General features: G+C 44.4%; 1 protein-coding gene across 2 annotated transcripts in view; it reads left to right on the top strand.

Annotated features, from left to right (window-relative positions):
* The window catches only part of flt1 (fms related receptor tyrosine kinase 1), a 315,859-nt gene that overhangs the window by 60,252 nt on the left and 231,639 nt on the right, over window positions 1-23,968 (top strand). For both annotated transcript variants that reach the window (XM_072476946.1, XM_072476945.1), the window contains exons 5-8: window positions 3,706-3,865; window positions 13,607-13,743; window positions 20,065-20,239; window positions 22,596-22,713. In XM_072476946.1, coding sequence (XP_072333047.1) covers window positions 3,706-3,865; window positions 13,607-13,743; window positions 20,065-20,239; window positions 22,596-22,713 — 590 coding nt within the window. The remainder of the gene's footprint in view (window positions 1-3,705; window positions 3,866-13,606; window positions 13,744-20,064; window positions 20,240-22,595; window positions 22,714-23,968) is intronic.

Raw genomic sequence — 23,968 nt, 5'->3', positions numbered from 1 at the left:
TTCCGGCATGGTTATCACGATTGGTTTTCGTTTTTGAAGCAATGCCTTTCGACACCTTTCCGGGGAGGGAGCGGGGTGGGGGGGGGGGGACAAGGGAGATATGAAGCTGAGATCTCACTGCCAGAAACCCCGATTATGACTCCCTTGCAAGTGTTAGCAGCCATAACGGGATTTGTGCCTGTGGCAAACGGCCCTGAAATCTTCTCACATGCTTCAAACTGCTTGAAGTTCGTCATGTACAGCAAATTGTTTTGAAACATAGTACTGCTGTTGTGTAGGCAAATATCTTTACAATGAGGAAAGTAAACAGGTAAGAATAGCAGAAGACAAATTAGGAATATGAAAAAAGAAATGAATAAGTAAATAGAAAAGATTAACGAAATGAATATAACTCTGAATTTGCATATATCAATAAAAATTGAAAGACCTTTCTGATCAAGTTATTTAGTACTGGCCATATTAAATAATGTTAAGTGAGAAATGTTTACAAATACCAGTATTTCTAATCCATTTAGTTTGAATAATTTCCATACAATTCTTATTTGAAACAAAATTGAACTTCAAGGTTTTCCAGGTTTATTATGATCCAATGTACTCTGCAAGTAACTTAAACGGCAGCAAACTTAAAGTGTGTAGAAGTGCAGTTAATTTCACTCTTTGTTGGTGTAAATATACATATATATTTCCAAAGGATATGTTATAGTTTGGGTAATAGGACAAAAATGTTTCCCATTGAGCAGCATAATCCACAAGCAGGAGCGTCCATATAATACCCAAGTTGGCAGCACAGCAGAGACAGTAGGTCTGTATCCTGTGTTGACAGGAAGTCAGTGAGATAGGCCGAAAGTCACATTTATTACATCCTACTCGAGGCATCCCTCCTGTCCCACCCTGTAGAACTCTTTACATGAGAAACGTGTATGCAATTACATTTGTTTCATATTGTTTTTTCCTTTTGCATCAAAGCACTTAGTTGGCAAAATCTAATCCATGGGTCTTTTATTTATTTATTTTTATGCCCCTTTCTTCCCAAGAGAGCTACTCGCCACAATGAAACTGCCTTCCGCTGAGAGCGTGGAATTCTCTGAGACGTAAACTTTTCAATAACTGCTTTTAATGGCAGTCCCTGCTCAGTTAACAGAACTGGGAAGACAATATATTTTCCTCTCCTTGAGGTGTGGGTTACTGTGGTGTAGCATTCCATATAGAAGCAACTGACCGAGACATCAGAAAGCCCTCACGAGAGCATTTTACTGGTGATAGGTCAGCTGTGCAGAATACAGATATAAAGATTGCTTTGTTGGAGAAGATGCGGTGTGCTGAGTGTGTGGTCAGTAAGAACTCATGTTACAATATGAGGTTTACCAGGATCTGCAGCTGCGTATCATCAAAGTTAGATATGATAGATGAGGCCAACAAGTGTTCTTGGAAGTGCATCTTTCTATCAGTCTCCGGACAGATTGGTTCATTGTTAGTAAATTAATTAACATTTGTTTATTGCTCAGTGTACAGAGGAGAAAGTTGTTTGGCAGAATTTTACCATGAAACATGCAACTAAAAAAACCCTTTAATTTAACTAGTGGCGATTTAAAAAAACTGAAATTCTACTGCACTGTGTTAAAATAATTAGTTGTGACATAACCTAGAATTTCACACAGTTATAAATCATCCAGCATCTTTGAATACATTCTGTGGTGATTTAAATAAAGCAACATATCAGCTCCCAAAGTGCTCATTTAAGTTTTGATCCCTGTCAAGGGCAATCAAATGTACATTCACATAAGGAAAAGTCAAGATCACATGACACATTGACCACTTCTGACATAGCTTGTGTCAGTGGAGAGAGGTTATAAACAACTAAAATGTCTCTGTATATTCAGAGGCTACTGTGGATTGAGAAATACTTTGCAGTTTCAGTGCTTTGATGGAGAAAGTGACGTAGCAACTTTTTTGCCTTTATTAGGGTGAACTCATGGGCGTCATTCTCCGACCCCCCGCCGGGTCGGAGAATGGCCGTTGGCCGCCGTGAATCCCGCCCCCGCCCCCGCCGAAGTCTCCGCTCCCGGAGATTGGGCGGGGGCGGGAATCCAGCCGCGCCGGTTGGCGGGACCCCCCGCTGGATTCTCCGGCCCGGATGGGCCGAAGTCCCGCCCAGAAACTGCCTGTCCCGCCGACGTAAATCAAACCTGGTATTTACCGGCGGGACCAGGCAGCGTGGGCGGGCTCCGGGGTCCTGGGGGGGGGCGCGGGGCGATCTGACCCCGGGGGGTGCCCCCACGGTGGCCTGGCCCGCGATCGGGGCCCACCGATCCGCGGGCGGGCCTGTGCCGTGGGGGCACTCTTTCCCTTCCGCCTCCGCTACGGCCTCCACCATGGCGGAGGCGGAAGAGACTCTCCCCACTGCGCATGCGCGGGGAAACTGACAGCGGCCGCTGACGCTCCCGCGCATGCGCCGCATTTCCGCGCCAGCTGGCGGGGCAACAAACGCCATTTCCGCCAGCTGGCGGGGCGGAAATCCCTCCGGCGTCGGCCTAGCCCCTCAATGTTGGGGCTAGGCCGCCAAAGATGCGGAGACTTCCGCACCTTTTTGCCGGCGCGATGCCCGTCTGATTTGCGCCGGCTTTGGCGCCAGTCGCCGGGCATCCCGCCGTTGGGGGAGAATTTCGCCCATGGAAACTGAAAAATTAGCTGGATAAAATAATGCATGGCATTTATCAATATGGAAGGAGAAAAGATGAAAACATAAATGAGAATGGGTAACATTGAATCACATGGGTGGTATAATTTTAGGTGTAGGTGTTACATAACTGAGAACTCAAAAATGGAAATTTGATTCAATATGAAATGGCTGAAAACAATTCACAGAAAAAAATTAATCAAAAAGGCATAGTTTTACATTTTACAAAAGAAAAACGAGTTTGTCAGGTTTTGATCCACTGATAGAATTGAACTATAGCAAACAATCAAAGCCAAACAACAATTGCAGGAAATAAGACTACAATCTAATATATTTGAAACACACCATACACAAATATAATAATTTTGTTTTCTTTTGCTAACTTATGTCTCAAAATAATATTATTATACTTTGATATCATTTTTAAAATCTGTACCATAATAAGAGTATTCATCTTCTATAAAATAAACATCTTGCAATGTTGTATTAGAAAGAACAATCTAAGATGGAAGAGACCCAGGGAAGGGTTATAGAAAAATTCTCTTCAGATAAATCTTTGCTGTATGTGTGATTTCTGAATGTTGAATAGTTTTTCTCAAAGAGTGACTACACTCCCTGTGGATAAATTCCATGTTGTATTAGTTGGCATCCAGGAATTGAAAGGCATAGACGGTTACTTAAATAGGCTCACTTACAGTGCCGAGGATCCGGGTTCGATCCCGGCTACGGGTCACTGTCCGTACAGAGTTTGCATATTTTCCATGTGTCTGTGTGGGTCTCATCCCCAAAGATGTGCAGGATAGGTAGATTGGCCATGCTAAATTGCCCCTTAATTTAACAAAATTAAATAGGCTTGCTAATAATCTGGTGTATTATTTGAGATTATTGCTTTTCATTTCACAGCAATTAATTAAATTTGAGGCACTATTTTAATCACTTTGCCCTTTATCATAGAAATGCTCATATCAATGTCTTTTCAGCCTGAGATGATTCACTATAATGACAAAACTTCTGTTTTTTACTTTTAGAATTCCTTATCCTTTATCGTTGATGGCAAGGAGGTTATGTGGGACAGCAAACGAGGCTTTGTTATTCCCAGACCCACATACAGATTTATTGGACTGCTGACATGCGAAACCAGTGTGAATGGAAGGATGTTTCGTTCTATTTATTTAACACACAGACAGGGTTTGTAGCTCCATTTCCTGTTGTTATTTAATAATATGATAATAATCGCTTATTGTCACAAGTAGGCTTCAATGAAGTTACTGTGAAAAGCCCTAGTCGCCACATTCCGGTGCTTGTTTGGGGAGACCGGTACGGGAATTGAACCTGCGCTGCTGGCATTGTTCTGCATTACAAGCCAGCTGTTTAGCCCACTGTGCTAAACTAACCCCTTATTTGCCATTATTATAACTGCTTATATTTGCTGTATTGCACTTTAGTATCCACCAACCAGTTCTTTGCCGGGCTGACAACTGATCCACACATAATGATGTTTGTGCGTTAGGTATTTAGTGGTGACATTGTAGAGCCATTTATGGCACAGAAGGAGGCCATTTTGCCAGTTGTGTTTATGTCAGCTTTCCATGGAGCAGTCCAGTCAGTCGCATCCCCCAAGGAAACACGTTTGTTTGCTTCAAGTGCTCATCCAATATCCTTTTTAAAATCATGGATCATCTCTGTTTCTACCACCTTTTGTGGGCAGCGAGTTCTCGGTCATTACTACTCACTGCATAAACATGTTCTTCCTCCCAACCACCTGCATCTCGTTCCCGAAACCTTAGATCTGTGTCCTCTAGCCCTTTTGCCACCAGCGAGTGGGAATAGATTTTCCTTGTTTATCCAAACCTGTCATAAGCTTGTGCACCCTTATCAAATCTCTCCTCAATCTCCTTTGCTCCAAGAAGAACACCCCAGTTTCTCCAACCTAATCTTGTGCTAAAATTCCAAATACCTGGAACAATTCTAAGTCTCCTCTGTACTCGCACACATTTCCTAAAGTGTGGTGACCAGAACTGGATGCAATACTCTAGTTGTGGACTAAGCAGAGATTTATACAGATTCTGCTTAAGCTTTGTGCTTAATATCTCTGTGTATCAAGCCCAAGATCTCATAAGCATTGCTAACCACTCTTTCAATACGTCCTGCCATCTTTAAAGGTACATACACATGAACCCCAGGTCCCTCAGTTCCTGCAAATCTTTTAGAACTGTACCATTAAATCTGTATTGCAACTCCCTATCCATTTTGATAAAATGCACCAAGACACCCTTCTCTGTATTAAATGCGACCTGCAACTTGTCTGCCCATTCTCCTCTCTTATCTTTGTCCTGTTGCAGTCGATTGGTATCATGGTCACTGCTTATCCCTCCCCAAAGTTTGATATCAGCGGCAAAATAAATTTTTTTACTGTGTATTCCAATATGCATACTGTGTGTATGCCATTCAACTCCTACATTTGAGATTCTTGAAACATGTAACAAATCTCTCCTCCTTTATATTATTTCCATCTTCCCTCTACTCCGCCCCCCCACCCCCCAAAATCAGGGTTTATGCCCCTTACTAGCTGATAAAGTTTTGATTCTGAGTTTCCGTTTTGCTGCTTGTGAATTGCATAGGAGCAGGTAAAATCAGACTAGATGACTTGGTCATTAAATTCCTCTCCATCTCTGTCACAGACCCCCAGTTCACCCTCATTTCTAGGGTGACCCCTCAAATTAGTAACTGCTCAGTAAGAAGTCTTACAACGCCAGGTTAAAGTCCAACAGGTTTGTTTCAAACACTAGGGGTGCAATTCTCCCATCGGGAGACTAAGTCCCGATGCCGGAGTGAAAACCGGAGTGTTTCACTCCGGCGTCGGAGGCCGTTCCCAGCCCCCTATTGGCGCCGCGTCATTTACGTGCGCCGGGCCTTGGCGCCGCGTAAAAGCGGCGCCGCGTAATTGACGCGACTGGCGCCGCGTAAATGACGCGACCGGCGCCGCGTAAATGACGCGACCGGCGCCGCGTAAATGATGTCACCCGCGCATGCGCGGTTGTCGTTCTCCCCGCAAGAAGATGGCGGATCGATCTTGTGGGGCAGCGGAGGAAAGGAGGTCCTCCTTCAGAGAGGCCGGCCCGCCGATCGATGGGCACCAATCACGGGCCAGACCCCTATTGAGCCACCCCCCCCGGTGCAGGAACCCCCCTCGCCCCCCCACAGGCCGCCTCCCCAGCGTTCCCGCGCTGTTCCGGCCGCCTGTGACCTGGTGTGGATGGCGCCGGCGGGAACCTGTCGTGTTGGGCAGGCCGCTCGGCCCATCTGGGCCAAAGAATCGCCACTCGCCCATTACCAACGGCAAGCGCCGGTTCTCCCAGCGGCCAGCCGTGATTCGCGCCGGGCCGGTTTCGTGGGGGGGGCGGGGGGGGAGAATCGCGTGCGGGCGCCGGGACGGCGTGGCGGGACTTGCGCGGCGTCCGGGCGATTCTCCCACCTGGCGTGGGGGGGGGGAGATTTCCGCCCTAGCTTTCGGAGCACTGCTCCTTCCTCATTCCTCATTGACCTGAGGAAGGAGCAGTGTTCCGAAAGCTAGTGTTTGAAACAAACCTGTTGGACTTTAACCTGGTGTTGTAAGACTTCTTACTGTGCTCACCCCAGTCCAATGCCGGCATCTCCACATCATTAGTAACTGCTGATTAACCAGTGTAGTTTTTCTAAATCCAACCGATTGTTTAGTTAAGAACACAGCAAAATATGCTGGAAACCTGAAATAAAACTGAAAGCTAGGTCAGGCAACATCCATGGAGAAAGAAGCAGAGTTCATTTTTAAGGTCAAAGACTTTTCATCAAATCTGTTTAGTTCACCAGTACATTTTGTTTAAAAAATAAATGAAGGACTTGCAACAACTAAAAGAATTTTGGTGACCCAAAGCAGATAATTATTGCCTGACCACTTTGATTGTATCTGGCATCACTGTTGTTGAATTCAGAAGCTTCCCTGTTGTTGATCCCAGAATCAAATTAATTTTGGAAAAGGTGAAATCCATGTCTCCAAGGTCAGTAGTTCTCTGCCAGAATGTAACGGCTTGCTGGAAATCGATCACATTTTTGGTGTTGAACACATGTTCGATGACAAGTATTCACCTTAATGAATGTTTCCTCAGATTTTACAGCATATTATAAATTAATTACAGCACAGAGAGAAGGCATTCAGCCCAACAGGCCCATGTTGGTGTTTATGCGCCATATAAGCTTTCTCCCACCTTACTTCATCTCATTCCATAAACATATCAATTTGGAAGACCTGCCCTGACATCAAGTCTAATTTTGAAGGTTGCCTCATATAAATTTCAGCACTCAGGACATGGAAGCACTGGCCCACGGGTAGGGCATCACTGAAAAAGAGATCTTTAAACATTTCAGTGCTATGCTTTTAAGAGTTTGAATACTTATTAAAAACATTTATTCCATTATTTAAAGTAAATCAGGTGTGCCAAACATTTTTGCATACATTCTGGGGGCGATTCTCCAATATTGAGCCCAAGTGTGAACGCCGTCGCGTTTCACGACGGCGTGAACTGGGCCCAGGTACGACGGATTCTGGACCCCACAGGGTCCAGCACGGCACTGGAGCGGTTCACGCCGCTCCAGCCTCCTTACGCGGTGCCAAATGGGCGCCGCACCAACCCGCGCATGCGCAATTGGGCCGTGCCAACCTGCGCATGCGCGGGGACTTCTTATGCGCGTCGGCCCCGACCCAACATGGGGTCGGTGTTCAGGGGCCGGCCACGGCAGAAAGTCGGCCTGGGGGAGGAGAGGCCAGCCCGCAGATCGGTGGGCCCCGATCGTGGGCCAGACCCCATCGGAGGCCCCCCCACCCCCCGGTGAAGGAGCCCCCCTCCCCGCCCACAGGCCGCCCCCCGACCGTTTCCGCAGAGTTCCTGCCGGCAGCGACCAGGGGTGGGTGAACGGCGATGGCGGTATTCTGTCGTATCGGCGCAGCCGCTCGGCCCATCCAGGCCGGAGAATCGGCGGCCCCACAGATTCCAGTGGTCCGCGGCCGGTGCCGCGCCAAACGCGCCGGTGCAAATGGCGGCGATTCTCCGCACCTCGGAGAATCGCGCGCCGGTGTCGTGGCGCGGTTGCGGCGATTCTCCAGCCCGGCGCGGGGCTTGGAGAATCGCCCCCTCTAACTTTCACAGGCAGAAAGTAGCACTCTTACCCAATGAATTCTAAGCCTCGTAGATATGTAACGATCTTCTGAATATTATAGAACATAGAACAGTACAGCACAGTACAGGCCCTTCGGCCCACGATGTTATGCCGACCATTTATCCCAATGTAAGATCAACCTAACCTTCACCCCTTCAATTTACTGCTGTCCATGTGCCTGTCCAAGAGTCGCTTAAAGGTCCCTAATGACTCTGAATCCACCACCTCTGCTGGCAATGCATTCCACGCACCCACCACTCTCTCTGTAAAGAACCTACCTCTGAAAGCTCCCCTATACCTTCCTCCAATCACCTTAAAATTATGTCCCGTCGTGACAGCCATTTCCGCCCTGGGGAAAAGTCTCTGGCTATCCACTCTATCCATGCCTCTCATCACCTTGTACACCTCTATCATGTCACCCCTCTTCCTTTTTCGCTCCAGTGAGAAAAGCCCTCGCTCCCTCAACCTTTCTCCATAAGACATGCCCTCCAGTCCAGGCAGCTTCCTGGTAAATCTGCTCTGCACCCTCTCCAAAGCATCCACATTCTTCCTATAATGAGCCGACCAGAACTGGACACAATATTCCAAGTGTGGTCTAACTAGGGTTTTATAAAGCTGCAGCAAAACCTCACGGCTCTTAAACTCAATCCCCCTTTTAATGAAAATCAATACACCATACGCCTTCTTAACAACCCTATCAACCTGGGTGGCAACTTTGAGGGATCTATGTATGTGGACCCCAAGATCCCTCTGTTTCTCCACACTTCCAAGAATCCTGCCTTTAACCGTGTATTCAGCATTCAAGTTAGACCTTCCAAAATGAATCACTTCACATTTATTTAGGTTGAACTCCATCTGCCACTTCTCCGCCCAACTCTGCATCCTGTCAATGTCCTGTTATAACCTGCAACAGCCCTCAACACTATCTACAACTCCACTTCCTCATCCAAGTCATTTATAAAAACCACAAAGAGCAGAGGTCCCAGAACAGATTCCTGTGGGACACCACTGGTCACCGACCTCCAAGCGGAATACTTTCCATCCACTACCACTCGCTGTCTTCTTTCGGCCAGCCAATTCTGTATCCAGACAGCCAAATTTCCCTGTATCCCATGCCCCCTAACTTTCTGAATGAGCCTACCATGGGGAACCTTATCAAATGTCTGACTGAAATCAATATACACCACATCCACTGCCCAACCTTCATCAATGTGTCTCATCACATCCCCAAAGAATTCAGTGAGGCTTGTGAGGCATGACCTACCTGCCCCTCACAAAGCCATGCTGACTATCTTTAATCAAACTATGTTTTTTTAAATAATTATAAATCCTATCTCTCAGAATCCTTTCCAATATTTTGCTCACCACAGACGTAAGATTGACGGGTATGTAATTCCAGGGGATTTCCCTATTCCCTTTCTTGAACAGGAGAACAACATTCGCCTCCTTCCAGTCATCCAGTGCTACTCCCGTGGAGAGTGAGGACGCAAAGATCATTGCCAACGGCGCAGCAATCTCCTCCCTCGCTTCCGTAGTAACCTTGGGTATATTCCGTCAGGCCCAGGGGACTTATCTATCCTGATGCTTTTCAAAATTTCATATATGATCCTGCAGTTTAGGTTAGCGCAATATTATCGTAACTTCATAAATAAAATACAATGATGGATCTGCAGAATTACAAAAACAACTTTTTTGGATTGCTATCAATGATTTTGTAGTTAATGGGATTGGCAATCAGCAAAAGCTAAAAGGAAGGTAGCAGATTATATCAGGCTGCGATTTTTCGACTCTGCCGCAGCACGCTCCCCTGTGGCTGATGCAGTGAGCCATTCAGATGTCCATTGACTTCAGCTCGAATGGAAGACCCCACCGGCAGCACAGGCCAGAAAATTCTATCTATAGTTTCAACACTTAAAATCTTATTCATTTTAAACTAACCTTAGAGCAACATATTTTAATTGTTGTGTAGCCATTTTAGCCCAGTCCATATAACTTTTAAAATAACTTGATTTCTGTCATAGCATACAGATAGTACTGTGAATTTCTAATGCTGATTGTTTTTTATAAATATGCCTTCCTCTTTGTGACTATCAATTTTGTGCTTCCCACCCTCCACCAGCATTCAAGTCATGCATAATTTTACAAACATTCCCGTCAGGTTGTGCCAATGTAATCAGTTGCTATAATAAATGTATTTTCTTACCGAATGACTCACCCTCTTATTACCCCTAGTCCATTTCTGTTTTTAAACAAAAAAACCTTATAAATAAGAAATCTTTCCAATCTGTTCTGAGCTGCTTTTCACTTGGATATGCAGTAATTATATATTTTAATACATATATATGAGTGAAAAATTCCTGAGGTACACTTGTTTAGATTTTTAAATTTAAAAGAAATCTTTTTATTGTCACAAGTAGACTTACATTAACACTGCAATGAAATTACTGTGAAAAGCCCCTAGTCGCCACATTCCAGCGCCTGTTCGGGTACACAGAGGGAGAATTCGGAATTCTTAGCTGGTACGGGAATTGAGACCGCGCTGCTGGCCTTGTTCTGCATCAATAACAACTAGCAAATATGCATTTTTCAGTATGAGACCTATGTATAGGCGGCACAGTGGTTAGCACTGCTGCCTCACAGCGCCAGGGATCTGGGTTCAATTCTGGCCTTGGGTAACTGTTTGTGTGGAGTTTGCACGTTCTCCCCGTGTGTGCGTGGGTTTCCTCTGGATGCTCTGGTTTCCTCCCGCAGTCTAAAGATGTGCAGGCTAGGTGGATTGGCCATGATAAAAAATTCCCCTTAGTGTCCAAGGATGTCAAGGTTAGGTGGAGTTATAGGGATAGTGTGGGGGAGTGGGCCTAAGGATGGCCCGATTTAAAGGAAATGAAACAGAGTCCTGTGTTGGGCACGTTTAGCTGGGCGTTTCCTGGCGCTGGTAGCACCGAGAACGACCCTGCTATTAAATGGGTTTCTGCTTCATTTCTGGGCCTCAGCGAGGAATGCCACATCAAAGCCGCACTTTGACCCATTTCCTGCACCAACGAGCTCCATTTAAAACCGTGGCCTTCGGACCACACCAACACCCCAGCTTAACAATTAGGGAGTCATCGAGTCCCTCCGCACCTCACCTCATAAGGGCAGGGCAACACCGGGCCCGATCCTTGGCATGTGCAAGATGCCACCTGGGCACCTTGCCAACCTGGCAGTGCCCTGCTAGTCTGACAGTCCCACCTGGGGATCCTGGTATGGCAAGGGTGGCACCCAGATGGCACTGACAGGGTGCCTGGCTAGCAGCAGGGTGCTGGGTACAACCCTGCCCAGAGCCCGACCACCCGGGGCACCCGATCACCTGGGAGACTCCCTCCTCAAGTGCTGCCACATCTGGTCCATGTTTGTGGAAACCAGTGCTGAACTGCGTCCACTTGGGGTCTCCGGGGCAAGCCGTTCAATCCCGGGCGCCCGGTAGCTCCGACCGACGTAAGTGAGACTAACCACTTACAAGGAATATGCAAATCTGGATCCCGCACTCAATGGACGGATTCCAGATCATGACACCTCGTGAGATCTCGTTAGATCTCGCGAGGCGTGGTGAAGCCGGTAAATCTTACGCGAGGCCTTTCGCAAGATTTACCGGCCTTGATGCGTCCTGATTCGTGTGCGTCGAGGCCGATAGAACGCACCCTATATCTTTTTGAATTTTGATTTGAAGTATAAATGCCAAGTTTTTTCAAAGATGAGTTACAAAAATTGTGTCAACGTTCTTGGAACCTGCTGTTTTAAAAAAGTGTGTGCTAATGACCTAATTTGACCGCGTTGGGGAAAAATGTACTGAGTCCACAATGTGGTTGTGATGTCAGCATAAATGTCATTACTTATGGTTTTTCAATGAATTAATCTTTACTACTTTGTGTTAAAGAAATTTTGCATAATAAGTGTGTGCGGCAACCCTCAAAAGTCTCGGCAAAACATTCTCCCATTTAAAAATACATTGGCCCGAATATTGCGGTCAGTAAAACCTTGAAGGAAGCTGCCCACAAAGCCAATCTCTGAGGCGTGGATTTCACCTTTTCCAACATTAATTTCTGGCAGCAATCACAGAGGAGCTTCAGAATCCAGTGACAGTGATGTCATTGAGCAGGTTAAGCAACCAATCACATTAATGAATTTTAACAGACAGCAGACCAGGAAATAAATACATGGATTATCTTTTGCTAATTTCACAGACAGCAAAATAAAGATTTGGACATACACTGGAATTTAAGCAGAAACTGAAATATCTTAAACAAACCCAAAAAGTAATTTTATTGAAAACCTATCGAATTTTTGTCATAATGGAGAAATTCAACATTTCACAAATATAAAATCAGATTTTAGGCCTGGAGAGATCATTGAGGAGTAACGTTTAAAATCCAGTTACACCTCATTCAGAAAGGTGTGATTCCCTTTTGGGTAGAGTGTAAAAGTAGAAGTTCACACAAACGCAAGTGATTTCTGCACCGTCTGTGGAGATTTGAACAATGCACCATGTGGAACATCAGGGAATCACTGACAGCAATTTCTAGATTGCCACATTTAACTGTGCAGGTGCAGATACAAATACCAGAAGTATCTGTCAATTTTATAGTTGTGATGATAGTGAACACAGATTATTTTCCTATCTTGGCTGTTCTTTACACAAAAGTTTGGAATAAAAATTAGTTTTAAAAACATAGGTCACAACTGCAGTAGCCATGAGTACAAATCCCATAATGGCTGCTAAATCTTGCAAGAGGCCCAAAACAGGATTTGTGCTGTGAGATATTGGTTTTGTATCTTCCCTGCCCGCCCCCCCCCCTTGTTTGAGATCGGGGAGGGGAGGGCCAATGTCTATGAAAGGAAAGGTCAATGGCTGTGAAGTGATAGGGTGAAGCTTGTGAAGGGGGGATTCCTGGGGGAGGATGATGCCTGTGAAGAAGGCGTGGTGCCTTTGAGAGGAATGCACTGATGCGTGTATGGTGATGGTGAGGCCATCGCAATGCTTGTAGGGGTGGGGGCAGTGCAGTTAGGGGGGCTCTCTGTGGTGAGCTGTGGGGGAAGTTTATTTTTCATACAGATCAGGGCACTGAGTGCCAGACAATCTGGAGTAAAGGTTTGGCTATGTTTCTGGAGAGAAACATGCCCGTTCTTAGTCTGAACCTGACATTCTGCCAGATTTTGGAAATATTCTGCCCATAGTCACTAATCATTCCTGTTAGATTGGAGTTATAATTTTGGAATCCTCCTAAAAAACGCACACAATTAATTTCTAACAATGTTAAAGCATAAATGGCTGGACAATCACATCTGACCGATATCTGCCATCGTGGATTCTGTCCAGAATGAAGGTTGCATCACCTTGTTTTGTTTCAATGCAGAATTGTAAAGTGGGTTGATTAATCAAAGCATTTGAATATATCTTTTTCCGGGGGAGAACTAATCTAATCTGTTGGTTTGTTTCAATCAATCTGGGAATGCTCGTATTTGGTGATGAATGTGCTGCACTTGATAATAGATAAATTTGCTATTAAAAAAAAACTATTGCACATCATAACTTAGTGTAAACATGCTGTATTTACTAGTTATTTATTAGTATTCTTAAATTATAAAATTTGATTGTATATAGAATGATATGAAGTGATGCATACAGTATGCATTGTATCCAGATGGCTGAGTTTTTTTTACAATCTTAATTTTCTTTTATTATTGTTTGAAATATAGTTGATGGCATCAACAAGGTACAGCTTAATGTTACCAACCCAGTCAAAATGCTGAGTGGAAAAACACTCGCTATCAAGTGCACAGTGACAGCAAAACTGAATTCAAGAGTTGAGATTATTTGGGATTTCCCTGGCAAAGTAAGTACCTTCAGCAGGATACATACTTCAAAGGCATTGTAAGACAAAGTCTTGTTGATAACTCAGCTTTTGTTTCTGGATCACACTCTTGCCCTTCAGAATTACTAGGAAATGTTGAAAGATGTTGCCCTTTTAGATCAAAAGTATGAATGAATAATTTGGATTGGCAGAGAGCCCGGAAACTGAAAAGATATTGCATAACTTTTAATTTTACTTTTTAAAAATATATTTGCACAGTGACAGTCCCTTATAGTTTTAAACCACAAACTACACAAAAGTGATAGAGTGCTGAATAAATACAAAATAAAATTAAACAGAAAATCATCCAGAACTATCTTTGACTGTCTCTACAGTTTTATTATTCTCTGAGTAAGCTTGAAATGCAACCATAATATTCTTTTTATGGAAAAATACCAGTTAAAAATGAATTATATTTGAAGTACAAACTTTTAAAAATGGCGTTCACCCTCCAAACCCTCAACCATGTGGCCAGAACCTACTGGCCGTTCACACCACTGGGAGCATCCGGTCCCTTAGACAAGGCACCCCCTCCAAGGGTTCCCGATGGCGAGGGGTGCATTCAATGGGAAACCTGCTGATAATGGCGGGACCAGAAGATCCTGCCGATGGCGATTGGTGGGCTGGCTCTGCTGCCATGAAACACGCAACGGAATGCGCGGAAAATCCTGCCCACAAAATCATCAAAAGAAATACATATTTAGGATAAACATTTCAAAAGCCCTTTATTGGTTCCTGCTCCACTGTAAACATCTAACCATTTGCTGGAAATCTATCCTGTTTTAGGTATTGAACATTTATTTTGTAATGCAATGATCATTGAGACTGCAATTTTTCAGCACATTCATGAAAGACACTGTCAGATAAACTCACTCCCACGCTCGATGTATTTTGAGAAAGTTATCGCAATGTCATTAATCACATTGGGCAGGATTCTCTGTTTGGGAGACTATGCTCTCCAGTCGCAGTAGAATCACTCATGGTCTCTGCTGACACTAGGAGTGGCGCCCAGGAGCGATTCCCACTCCCTTGCCATGCAAATATATGCATGACTGGGAGCTCCCCATTCTGAATCCTGCTATCTGACCGCCATTGGGAATGGCACACCAATACCAAGGTCTGGTGCTTTCTCCCCCCCCCTCCCCCCCACCCATAATGCAAATCCCGCTCCCCACCCTCTGCTGACAAGTAGGGGCATCCTTCCCCGTACCACCACCGCGGGAAATGCTGGGTCACCCCCCCCCCCCCACAAAGCACGCACATCTGAAGGTGAGCTGAGCCACCCATGATTCCCCACCAGAGAACCCCCATATCAGAGCCCCCCCCATATCAGAGGACCCCCATATCAGTCACCCCTGCCTGAAAGTTAAGGAGCAGTCCAGATAGAAACAATGAAAAATCACTGCATTTTCATTTAGCTGTCTCTCACACCTGCTGTCTCAGACAGAAGTGTAGAAAGCAGCTGATGTTACTTCTTAGAAAGCCAAAACACATGACAAGGCTTTAAACCCCCTCGGGTCCTTTGATCTGTGAGACTTCTATTACCTTTCAAAGAAAAATAGCTTTTGGTAGGCTGTAACTGATAGGGCATTAACTTCCAGATAACCAGGTGTCAGGATTGTTTATTTTCATTTCCCTTCACACTTGAATGCATCTCAAGTACCTGCAGTGAACCCTAACCACAATGTTTATAAACATCTAGCTATGATTCAGAGGTCATGTGCTTTCTGCTGAGTAAAAGACAAAGTGAAAGCACTTAACTCCTAGATGTTTCTAAACATTGTGGTTAGCCGCTGGCATAGGACTGGAGCATAGGAACAGCACCTATCCTACTTTTTACCCAATGCATGATTCTCCACCAGGAACTTTACTACTGGCGGTGGGCGGTGAAGAAGCTACTCCATTGTCATTCATAAAATGTCGGAAATAATTTATTTTTGGTATATTAATGAGTAAAGGATTATTATCATCATATTTTCTTTAAAAGTGGCATAATGATTACTCAACATCACAAGTGATTTGTCTGGTTATCAGGAATGCAGAGGTAGTTTTAAATGATCTATATTTATATTGTCAAACACTAGAAATAAGGTAAAAAGTTAAGTGGGTTTATTTTAGTGGTTCTGTGTAAAGGAGGGTGAACATTAATTAGATTCATGTTAGACATGGCTGTTTACATCTAGGTTATTTTGGTTTCAGTCTAATACTGTGCTGCTATTGTGCTGAGAGCACCTACAGCGTGAAAAGTTAACAGGCTCGAAGAAGGAAGGAGATGTTGCCTAGCAACCAGGGGCACCTTTAGGGTAGGAAGGCTTTTTATGATTAACTGAATTCATGGCAGTTGATGAGAGGAAGCTCAAGGGTGAGAAGAAAAGCCATACAATGGAGTAATAGATAAGAAGGCCAGTGCCAGAAATCGATAGAAGAGCTGGTTAACGAAACTAGAGATGTTGGGAAGCACTTCTCCATGCAAAGAGTGGTAGAGGTTTAGAACTCTCTTCGTCAAACAGCAATTGATGCTAGATCAGTTGTTAATTTTAAATCTGAGATAGATAAATTTTTGTTTAACAAAGCTTTTAGCTTTGTGGGCGAAGGGCAGGTATATGGAGTTAGGCCACAGATCAGCCATTATTTCATTGAATGGTGGTGCAGGCTCGAGGGACTGAATGGCATACTCCTGTCCCTATGTTCCTATGTAAATTCAGAGAGATTTCCAGGAAATCTGCAGTTAAAAATACAGAAAATTGGAATTATAACACAATGTTGAACAGTGAGGACAGACTGAGTGAGAGGGAGCTGGCTTGTGAGAAGCCAGAAAGATATATAAAGTGGCTATATGATTTGTGATAATTTACTACAGTTTGTGAGACGTTAGTTGCAATAATTATGGAAATCAATGGTTGAATCTCAGAGTTTGTGTAAAAGCATTCAAGACAAAGGAATCTTGCATAGAGAGTTGGAAAACCTGGAGACCGATTCCTGTTAAACAGCGGAGGTGAAGCTTTGTTTGAAAGGATAGTTTAAAAACCTGGAGGTGTATTCTTGATGTAAACAGCTAATGGAAAGCATTGTTTTAAAGAACGTTTTAAAGTGCATCTTTTTTAGAATGGAGCTTGGAAACACATGTGACAATCATCTGGAGGGAATTGAGATGTAATCCATGGAGGGTCAAATAAATGGCATCTGCCATTTTGTTTCAGGATGGAGTGTTATCCTTGAAATCTGTGTACATTTGTGAAGATGAGGGGGAGTGGAGGAATATTCTATTAAAATCAAACTTTTCATGTTTAATAAATGTTTTTTGTTCTTAAAACCAAATTGGCATTCCTGTGACTGTTCCTCCACGTTTTCTAAAAAAAAGTAAAACATTACGACCAGGATTCCATTCTGGGACTTTCCCATTTCTTAGTAAGACCTACAGGGACAGTGTACATGATAGTACTGTGGGCAGGATTCTGCAGGGATGTTCGCAGTGGGCACAAATCCTGCAATGACCATAGATTCTCGCGAGAGGCCAAAAACGGAATTTGTATTGGCGATATTTCGCACCACCATGTTCCTGGGCTCTCCCCGAATAAGCAATCAGATTCACGCCCAAGAAGGGTGATAACATGATTTGCATCAAATTGAATCAATTTCAATATCATTCGTCAGATTATAGTTGATTCTTCTGACCTCATTGAATCTTCCCGCCCACCAGTGGGGTGTCACGCGGGCATGATTTGCTACTCGTTACCTGTCATAATGATCATGCTGGGAGTGCAGAGGGCCCTGGAGGTCCTGGGGTTGAGGGCCGAGTCTGGGCTGTTCCCCCTGGCACTGTGCCAAAGGGGATCGACCCAAAGCTTGTAGGGCTGTGGGGGGGGGGGGGGGGGGGGGGTATATTTTTAGTGCAGATCTCTGAGTAGCTGGGTTTACACGCTTTATGAAGCCTCGCCAGAGTGACAGTGCTAAACATGTGCACCGATTTTGTTCTGACAAAGTATCAGAAGATCTAGACAGAAAACGTAGCTGTGTTTCTGGGGAGAAACATGCCGGTTTTCAGTCAGAACCTGGCACTCTGCCATTTTTTCGGAAAATTCCGCCCTATGTTTAAAACGTGCTACATGAAACATATTTCTTGTTTTGTTTTCATTTTAAGAACTTGGTTGTGCGCAAATCATCACAGGAACAGCCTAATCTGAAATTCATATTTCCCCCCTCCCTTCCTGTTGAAATTAATGTGAAGAACATTATGAATTGCTTCACAGGAAAAGTGTATTGTGTACACTATACCCACTCTGTGTAACAAATTACACATGCTGTCGAAAAATGTATAGTATATGAAATATATTTATTTAATCAAACAAAACTTATACCAAAGCAAAAGCAAATCCTATGCTACGTGAATTTAAAAAGGAAACATTTCTTCAATTGATAATAATAATCTTTATTAGTGTCACAAGTAGGCTTACATTAACGCTGCAATGGAGTTACTGTGAAAATCCCCCAGTCGTCACACTCCGGCGCCTGTTCGACTGAGGGAGAATTCAGAATGTCCAATTCACCTAACAAGCACATCTTTCGGGAGGAAACCAGAGCGCCCGGAGCAAACCCACACAGACACGGGGAGAACATGCAGACTCTGCACAATGACCCAAGCCGGGAATCAAACCCGGCTCCCTGGTGCTGTGAAGCAACAGTGCTAGCCACTGTGCTATCATGCAAGTAATGAAAAAAATGAGGTGTATTGGTTTCCCGTTTATGTGCAGTACTACACTCTCTCGGTCCTCTGTTATACATATGATTAGAACATTCTCTTTAAAGTGCAATTAGTTGAAGGAAAATGGAGTTAAGACACTGTTCATTGTTTTTATGAATGATGTAATCCAGGCTCATATGTGGCAAGTAACATTTGCATTCCACAAGTGCCAGACAATGGCCACCTTCATCTCACTTTAACATTCAATGGCATTACCATGACTGAATTCTTAACTGAAACTTAACTGAACCAGCCACATAGATATGGTGGTAACAAGAGCAGACCAAGGGCTGCGAATTGTGCAGCGAATAACTTGCCTTCTGACTCCCCAAAGCCCCTCCACCATCTAATAGGCACAAATCAGAAGTGTGATGGAATTCTCTCCAGTTACCTTGATGCATGCAGCTCCATCGATATCCAAGATAAAGCTTCCCACACCATCCACCACTCCCATTCGTTGCCTCCACCAATGGTGCATAGTGGCAGCAGTGTGTATCATCTATAAAATGCAGCTTGCAGCAACACTCCTTGGCTCCAAACTTGCGACCGCTATCCGCTAGTTCACTTCATTGTCACTGAGTCAAAATCCTGGGACTTCCTCCAAAAAGCCTGCACCACATGGACTACAATAATTCAAGAAGGCAGCTCACGCTGACCTTTATTGGCAATTAGGGATGGTTGTTAAATTTTGGCCTTGCCAGTAGTACACACATCCTCTGAAAGAAAATGATTTTTAAAAATCGCACAGGCTCTTTTGACGGCTCACTTCACAAATGTGTTGCAAAATGTAACACTAAACCAGACATCAGAGGCGGGATTCTCCATCTTGCCAGCTGGCCAATGGGGTTTCCCATTGTGGGCAGCCCCATGCCATTGGGAAATCCCCAGGCGTGCGTGCGCTGCCGTTGCAACGGAGAATCCCGACAGTGGAGAATCCAACCCCTGATTCCTGGATCATGCCCTGTTAGTCATGCAGGCATTAATGGAGATACTAGAATTAGCTATTGTTCTGCATTCAGTCTATACGGGTTGTCCCATACATGGAAAAAAAACTATAGGACATACATCAATACACAATGTAAATACATAGTCACAGACATCAGGGGAAGCATACAGAGTGTAGTACTGCTCAGTAGAGAAGATGTGTGAAGAGATCAGTTCAGACCATAAGAGGGTCATTCAGGGGTCTGGTAACAGTGGGGAAGAAGCTGTTTTTGAATCTGTTAGTGTGTGTTCTCAGACTTTTGTATCTCCTGCCCGATGGAAGACATTGGAAGAGAGAATAACCCAGGTGGGAGGGGTCTTTGATAATGCTGCCTGCTTTCCCAAGGCAGCCGGAGGTGTAGACTGAGTCAATGGATGGGAGGCAGTTTTGTGTGATGGACTGGGCTGTGTTCATGACTCTCTGTAGTTTCTTACGATCTTGGGCTGAGCAGTTGCTATGCCAGGCTGTGATGCAGCCCGATAGGATGCATCATCATTAAAGATAAATGAGAATCCATCACTAACTGATGTTACAGCTATGTTGTATACAATCTTAATATCTTCTCTGTCTGTTTCAGGGAAACAGGAGCACATCTATAACAAATAGAATTGACCAGACAGACCGGAGAATAAATACATTTTACAGCATCCTTGTTATTGACAAAGTACTCACATCTGACAAAGGGAACTACGTATGTCAAGTAAAAAGTGGGGAATCTGTGAAAAAAAGAAAAGCAACAGTCAAAGTTTATGGTAAGAAATAGTAAAATAAAATCAATATTCAAAGTCAAAATGTTCATTTATTCTACTTGTCCTAAAATCCTTCGTAAATGCTATGCTTGCCTAAAAGTGCTATGTAGGCCAGAACACCTGACGCCTGCATTTGTGCTCTGTACATTTTCAGTTTGCAATGTACACAAGTTGGTGTCGAGCTCCAGTTCAAAGAGCTTTTTGAAGGAAACACTTCCATTTTCTGATTTCAAATGAATTTCAGAGCCTATTAGATTTACTTTGGTCTGTGTGCATTATATTTTTCCAAATCAAATATGTTTATCACTCTCCTAACATTATTAGAGCAATTGTAATCTCACAGACAATGAGAAAAAGGATTCCATCAAAATTAATTGATGGGAAATTCTATGAGTGGGATCTCACAGCCCCTCCCGCCAGCGGATCGTCTGGTCCTGTTGAAGTTGACCCCTTGCAACGGGTTCCCCAGCAGAAGGCAGAAGGGAGGGCAAGCCATACAAAAGCCATAGACTTTGGTGGGACCAGAAGATCCCACTGGTAGCCAGGGGGGCGGGGGCAGGGTGAGGGTGGGGGGCTGGGGTGGTGCTGAGAAAATCCTGGCCTTCGGGTCCGCTGAGCAGGAAATCCTGTCATCTGCTCCTTTCCAAAACCTGCCGTAAGAAATGATGAACAATAACATGAAAAAAATAATTTACAATTAAACACTGTCAAAGTTCTTGTGCCAGTTTAATATAAGCGAAATACCTATAATTAGTCTTTTTAATGAGGCCATTCATGTAATTTAAAATATCTCACAGGCCTTCACAGTTAATGAATTTCCTTTGGACATGTAATAAGTACTGTTTTGTAGGCATAGAAAGCAGCTAATTTGCAAACCACAAAATCCTGGAAGTAGCATTCAAATAAATGACCATTTAATCTATGTTGACTTTTACCAGCTGAGGGATAAACATTGTCCAAAGCACTGGGAGAAACATTGATCTCTTCTTTAAATAGCATCCTGCAATTGTAACACTGTCCCAATAAACATATCATCTTGGATTAATGTCATAAAGTTATAACAGATCCAAAAGTTGAAGGGCGCGATTCTCCCCAAAGACTGACTTGTGTTATTTTGGGTGAGTTTGGCGGGGTGTTTGAGAACCCATCCATCCTCGTGGACATTGGGACATCACTCCCTGCCCTTAGTGAGCATACTCTGCTCTGGAGTTGATGAGGGTCTTCACACCTTCAGGGACCCCCTTTCAGTCCCCCACTTTAAGCCTACCTTCCACTTCATCTCTCCCAACCTTCATAACTGTAAATTCCTTCTGCACTGTAAATTCTATGATAACCCACCTTCGTACCCCCTCTTCACACATCTTTTCATTGGCATGGCCGACATCAGGTCCTGCCACTTGACTGGACCAACCTTGCGCCTGGGCACTGCTCCTGGCACGCTGGCAGTGCCAACCTCATATCCCACCATTTTTGGAGACCAGTACTAATTTGCACCTGTGTGAGGCCTGGCCGCTTTGATCGGTGACTCCCGGGAGCCAATTGAATTTGACCTCAAACGGGGTGGGCATATTTTTCTGAGCTATTAATATGATTATCTGGATCACACCTCGTAAGGGCATGATCCAGACCATGTCAGACGCCGTGGGTCGGGTGCATCACGTTTGGCTCGGTGCCTAGCGCAAAACCCATTTTGGCCCACTCTTGGTATGCACCCGGCAGAACGGGATCAGTGCCGGATGCAATGCAGTGGGAAAATCGTGCCTGACATATCTCAAAATGCAGCACTTGCAGTATGTTGCTTTGCCAAGCACTCTATTTTCCAGTAAAATAGTTCAGAGTGGGAAGTGTTGTGATGATGTCACATGTATGCCATGTGATAATATACTTCAATACAATTTGTAATATCCCATCTTGTCAACATTTCATATACGTATTTAAAAAGATAGGGCGCGACCTTCCCAAAAGGCAACATTTAGCCACGTGTTTCCTGGTACTCGCAGTGCTGAGAAACACATAGCTATTCAATGCAACTTGTGTTGAATAAGGGGTCTGAATGGGGAACGTGCGGCCGAAGGCGGACATAACCCCATTTTTTACAATGGGGAGCTCTGCTTTGTAGCGAGAGATCAGAACACCATTTTAAAATCGAACCTGGGTCCTCGGCGTTGTGAAGCAGCAGTGCTAACCACTGTGCCACCGTGCTACCCCCAGAAGTTTTCATCAATCTATTTTACCTGCATTTTATAACATGAATATGGATGAATCATCATTCCACATCAAAATCACAGGTAAACGATCCCTAAAAAGGTGTTGATATCACTAAAACATTTGCTTTCCTTGTATTTTCTATCCCTACCAGATAAACCATTTATTAATGCAAGATGCCGGAAATCATGTATTGCTGATGTGCTTGCTGGGCAGGCAGCCTATCGTTTTCCAGTAAAAGTCAAAGCATTTCCACGGCCGGAGGTTTTATGGTAAGATTAAAATTAAACAGCTATGACTTGGAAACTGACCACAAGAAAAATTGCCTAAAAAGTTTGTCTTTACATGACTTCACATTTAGACAGGACACAGACCAAAAGGGTGTATATGAGTAAGAATAAAACATTTGTAATTCACAAAGGATGAAAATGCATTCACTGGTTTGCAATTTAAGAGATTTAGCTTAGTCATACCAGGCGTGGGTTTGACATTTCCAAAAGATAAACATAGGCTCAGTGTTTAACTTCCCTGTTTTGGATTACAGTTTAGAGAGTTCAGAATGGAGGGGCAACATGTACTTTTATATGCACATTGTGGCCTAGAGCTATTGGATAGGCTCTAATGTTCTTTCCATTATATGTCTGATCAGGAATCTCTCCCGCTCTTACTGCCTGCTATTGGCGTGTGTTGGAAGGTTTCACAGTTTGATACTCAACCTGATTGGCCACATTATGAATGTACCTTTCTTAACTATTAAGTCCTGGGGCAGGACTTGAACTCAGAGAGACTGGTTAAGGGTTGCTACCCAATGTGCCACAAGACCTCCTTGCTTCTTTGATTTACTGACTACTTATTTACTATTTCGAATCATTATTGAGAGCACACAAATAATCTTTTGAGGGAAATGATGCAGAATGACGAGGAACATAGCGCACGATCTAGCAGCCCTGTTGGCTGCCGGCACAAATCCCGTTATGACTGCTAAGTTTCGTGAGCGGAATAAACAGGATTTGCGATGATGAGATCTCAGTTTGATATCTTTCCCTCTCCCTGCTGGTGACGTTATCAGGTTCACGCCCTTTAAATACATTTTATTATAAGTAAAGGGATTTACGCTGCAGATTCCGCCCACGATGTCTCCTCCCCCTTCCCCTGGCGGCATAACGTCACTCCGGAGTGAATTGCGACTGGTTTTCAAAAGCCAAGACCAGTCGTGATGACCATACTGGGGATGCAGAGGTTCCTGTTGGCCCCGGGGTTTGAAGGACAAGACTCGGTACTGCCCCCCTTGTACCCTTGCAATGTTCCCTGGGGACAGTGCCAAGGGGGATGTGCCAAAGCAACAGTGCCAAGGGGGCACATGAAGGGGCAGTGCCAATGGGGCTCTGGCAGGGGGGGATAATTATTCCTTCACCCCGGGAGGTTCTCCTTATGTGTGGTGGGGGGGTGGGGAGAGATGTCTGTGGGGGGTGGGGGTATGGCTGTGAAGGAGGAGAGTGCCCATGACACTGCCATTGTTGATGTGTG

This window comes from Scyliorhinus torazame, chromosome 15 (assembly GCF_047496885.1).
Source record: "Scyliorhinus torazame isolate Kashiwa2021f chromosome 15, sScyTor2.1, whole genome shotgun sequence".
Classification (NCBI taxonomy): Eukaryota; Metazoa; Chordata; class Chondrichthyes; order Carcharhiniformes; family Scyliorhinidae; genus Scyliorhinus; species Scyliorhinus torazame.
Note: the sequence above shows the minus strand (reverse complement) of the source record. Positions and strands in the feature narration are given on the sequence as shown.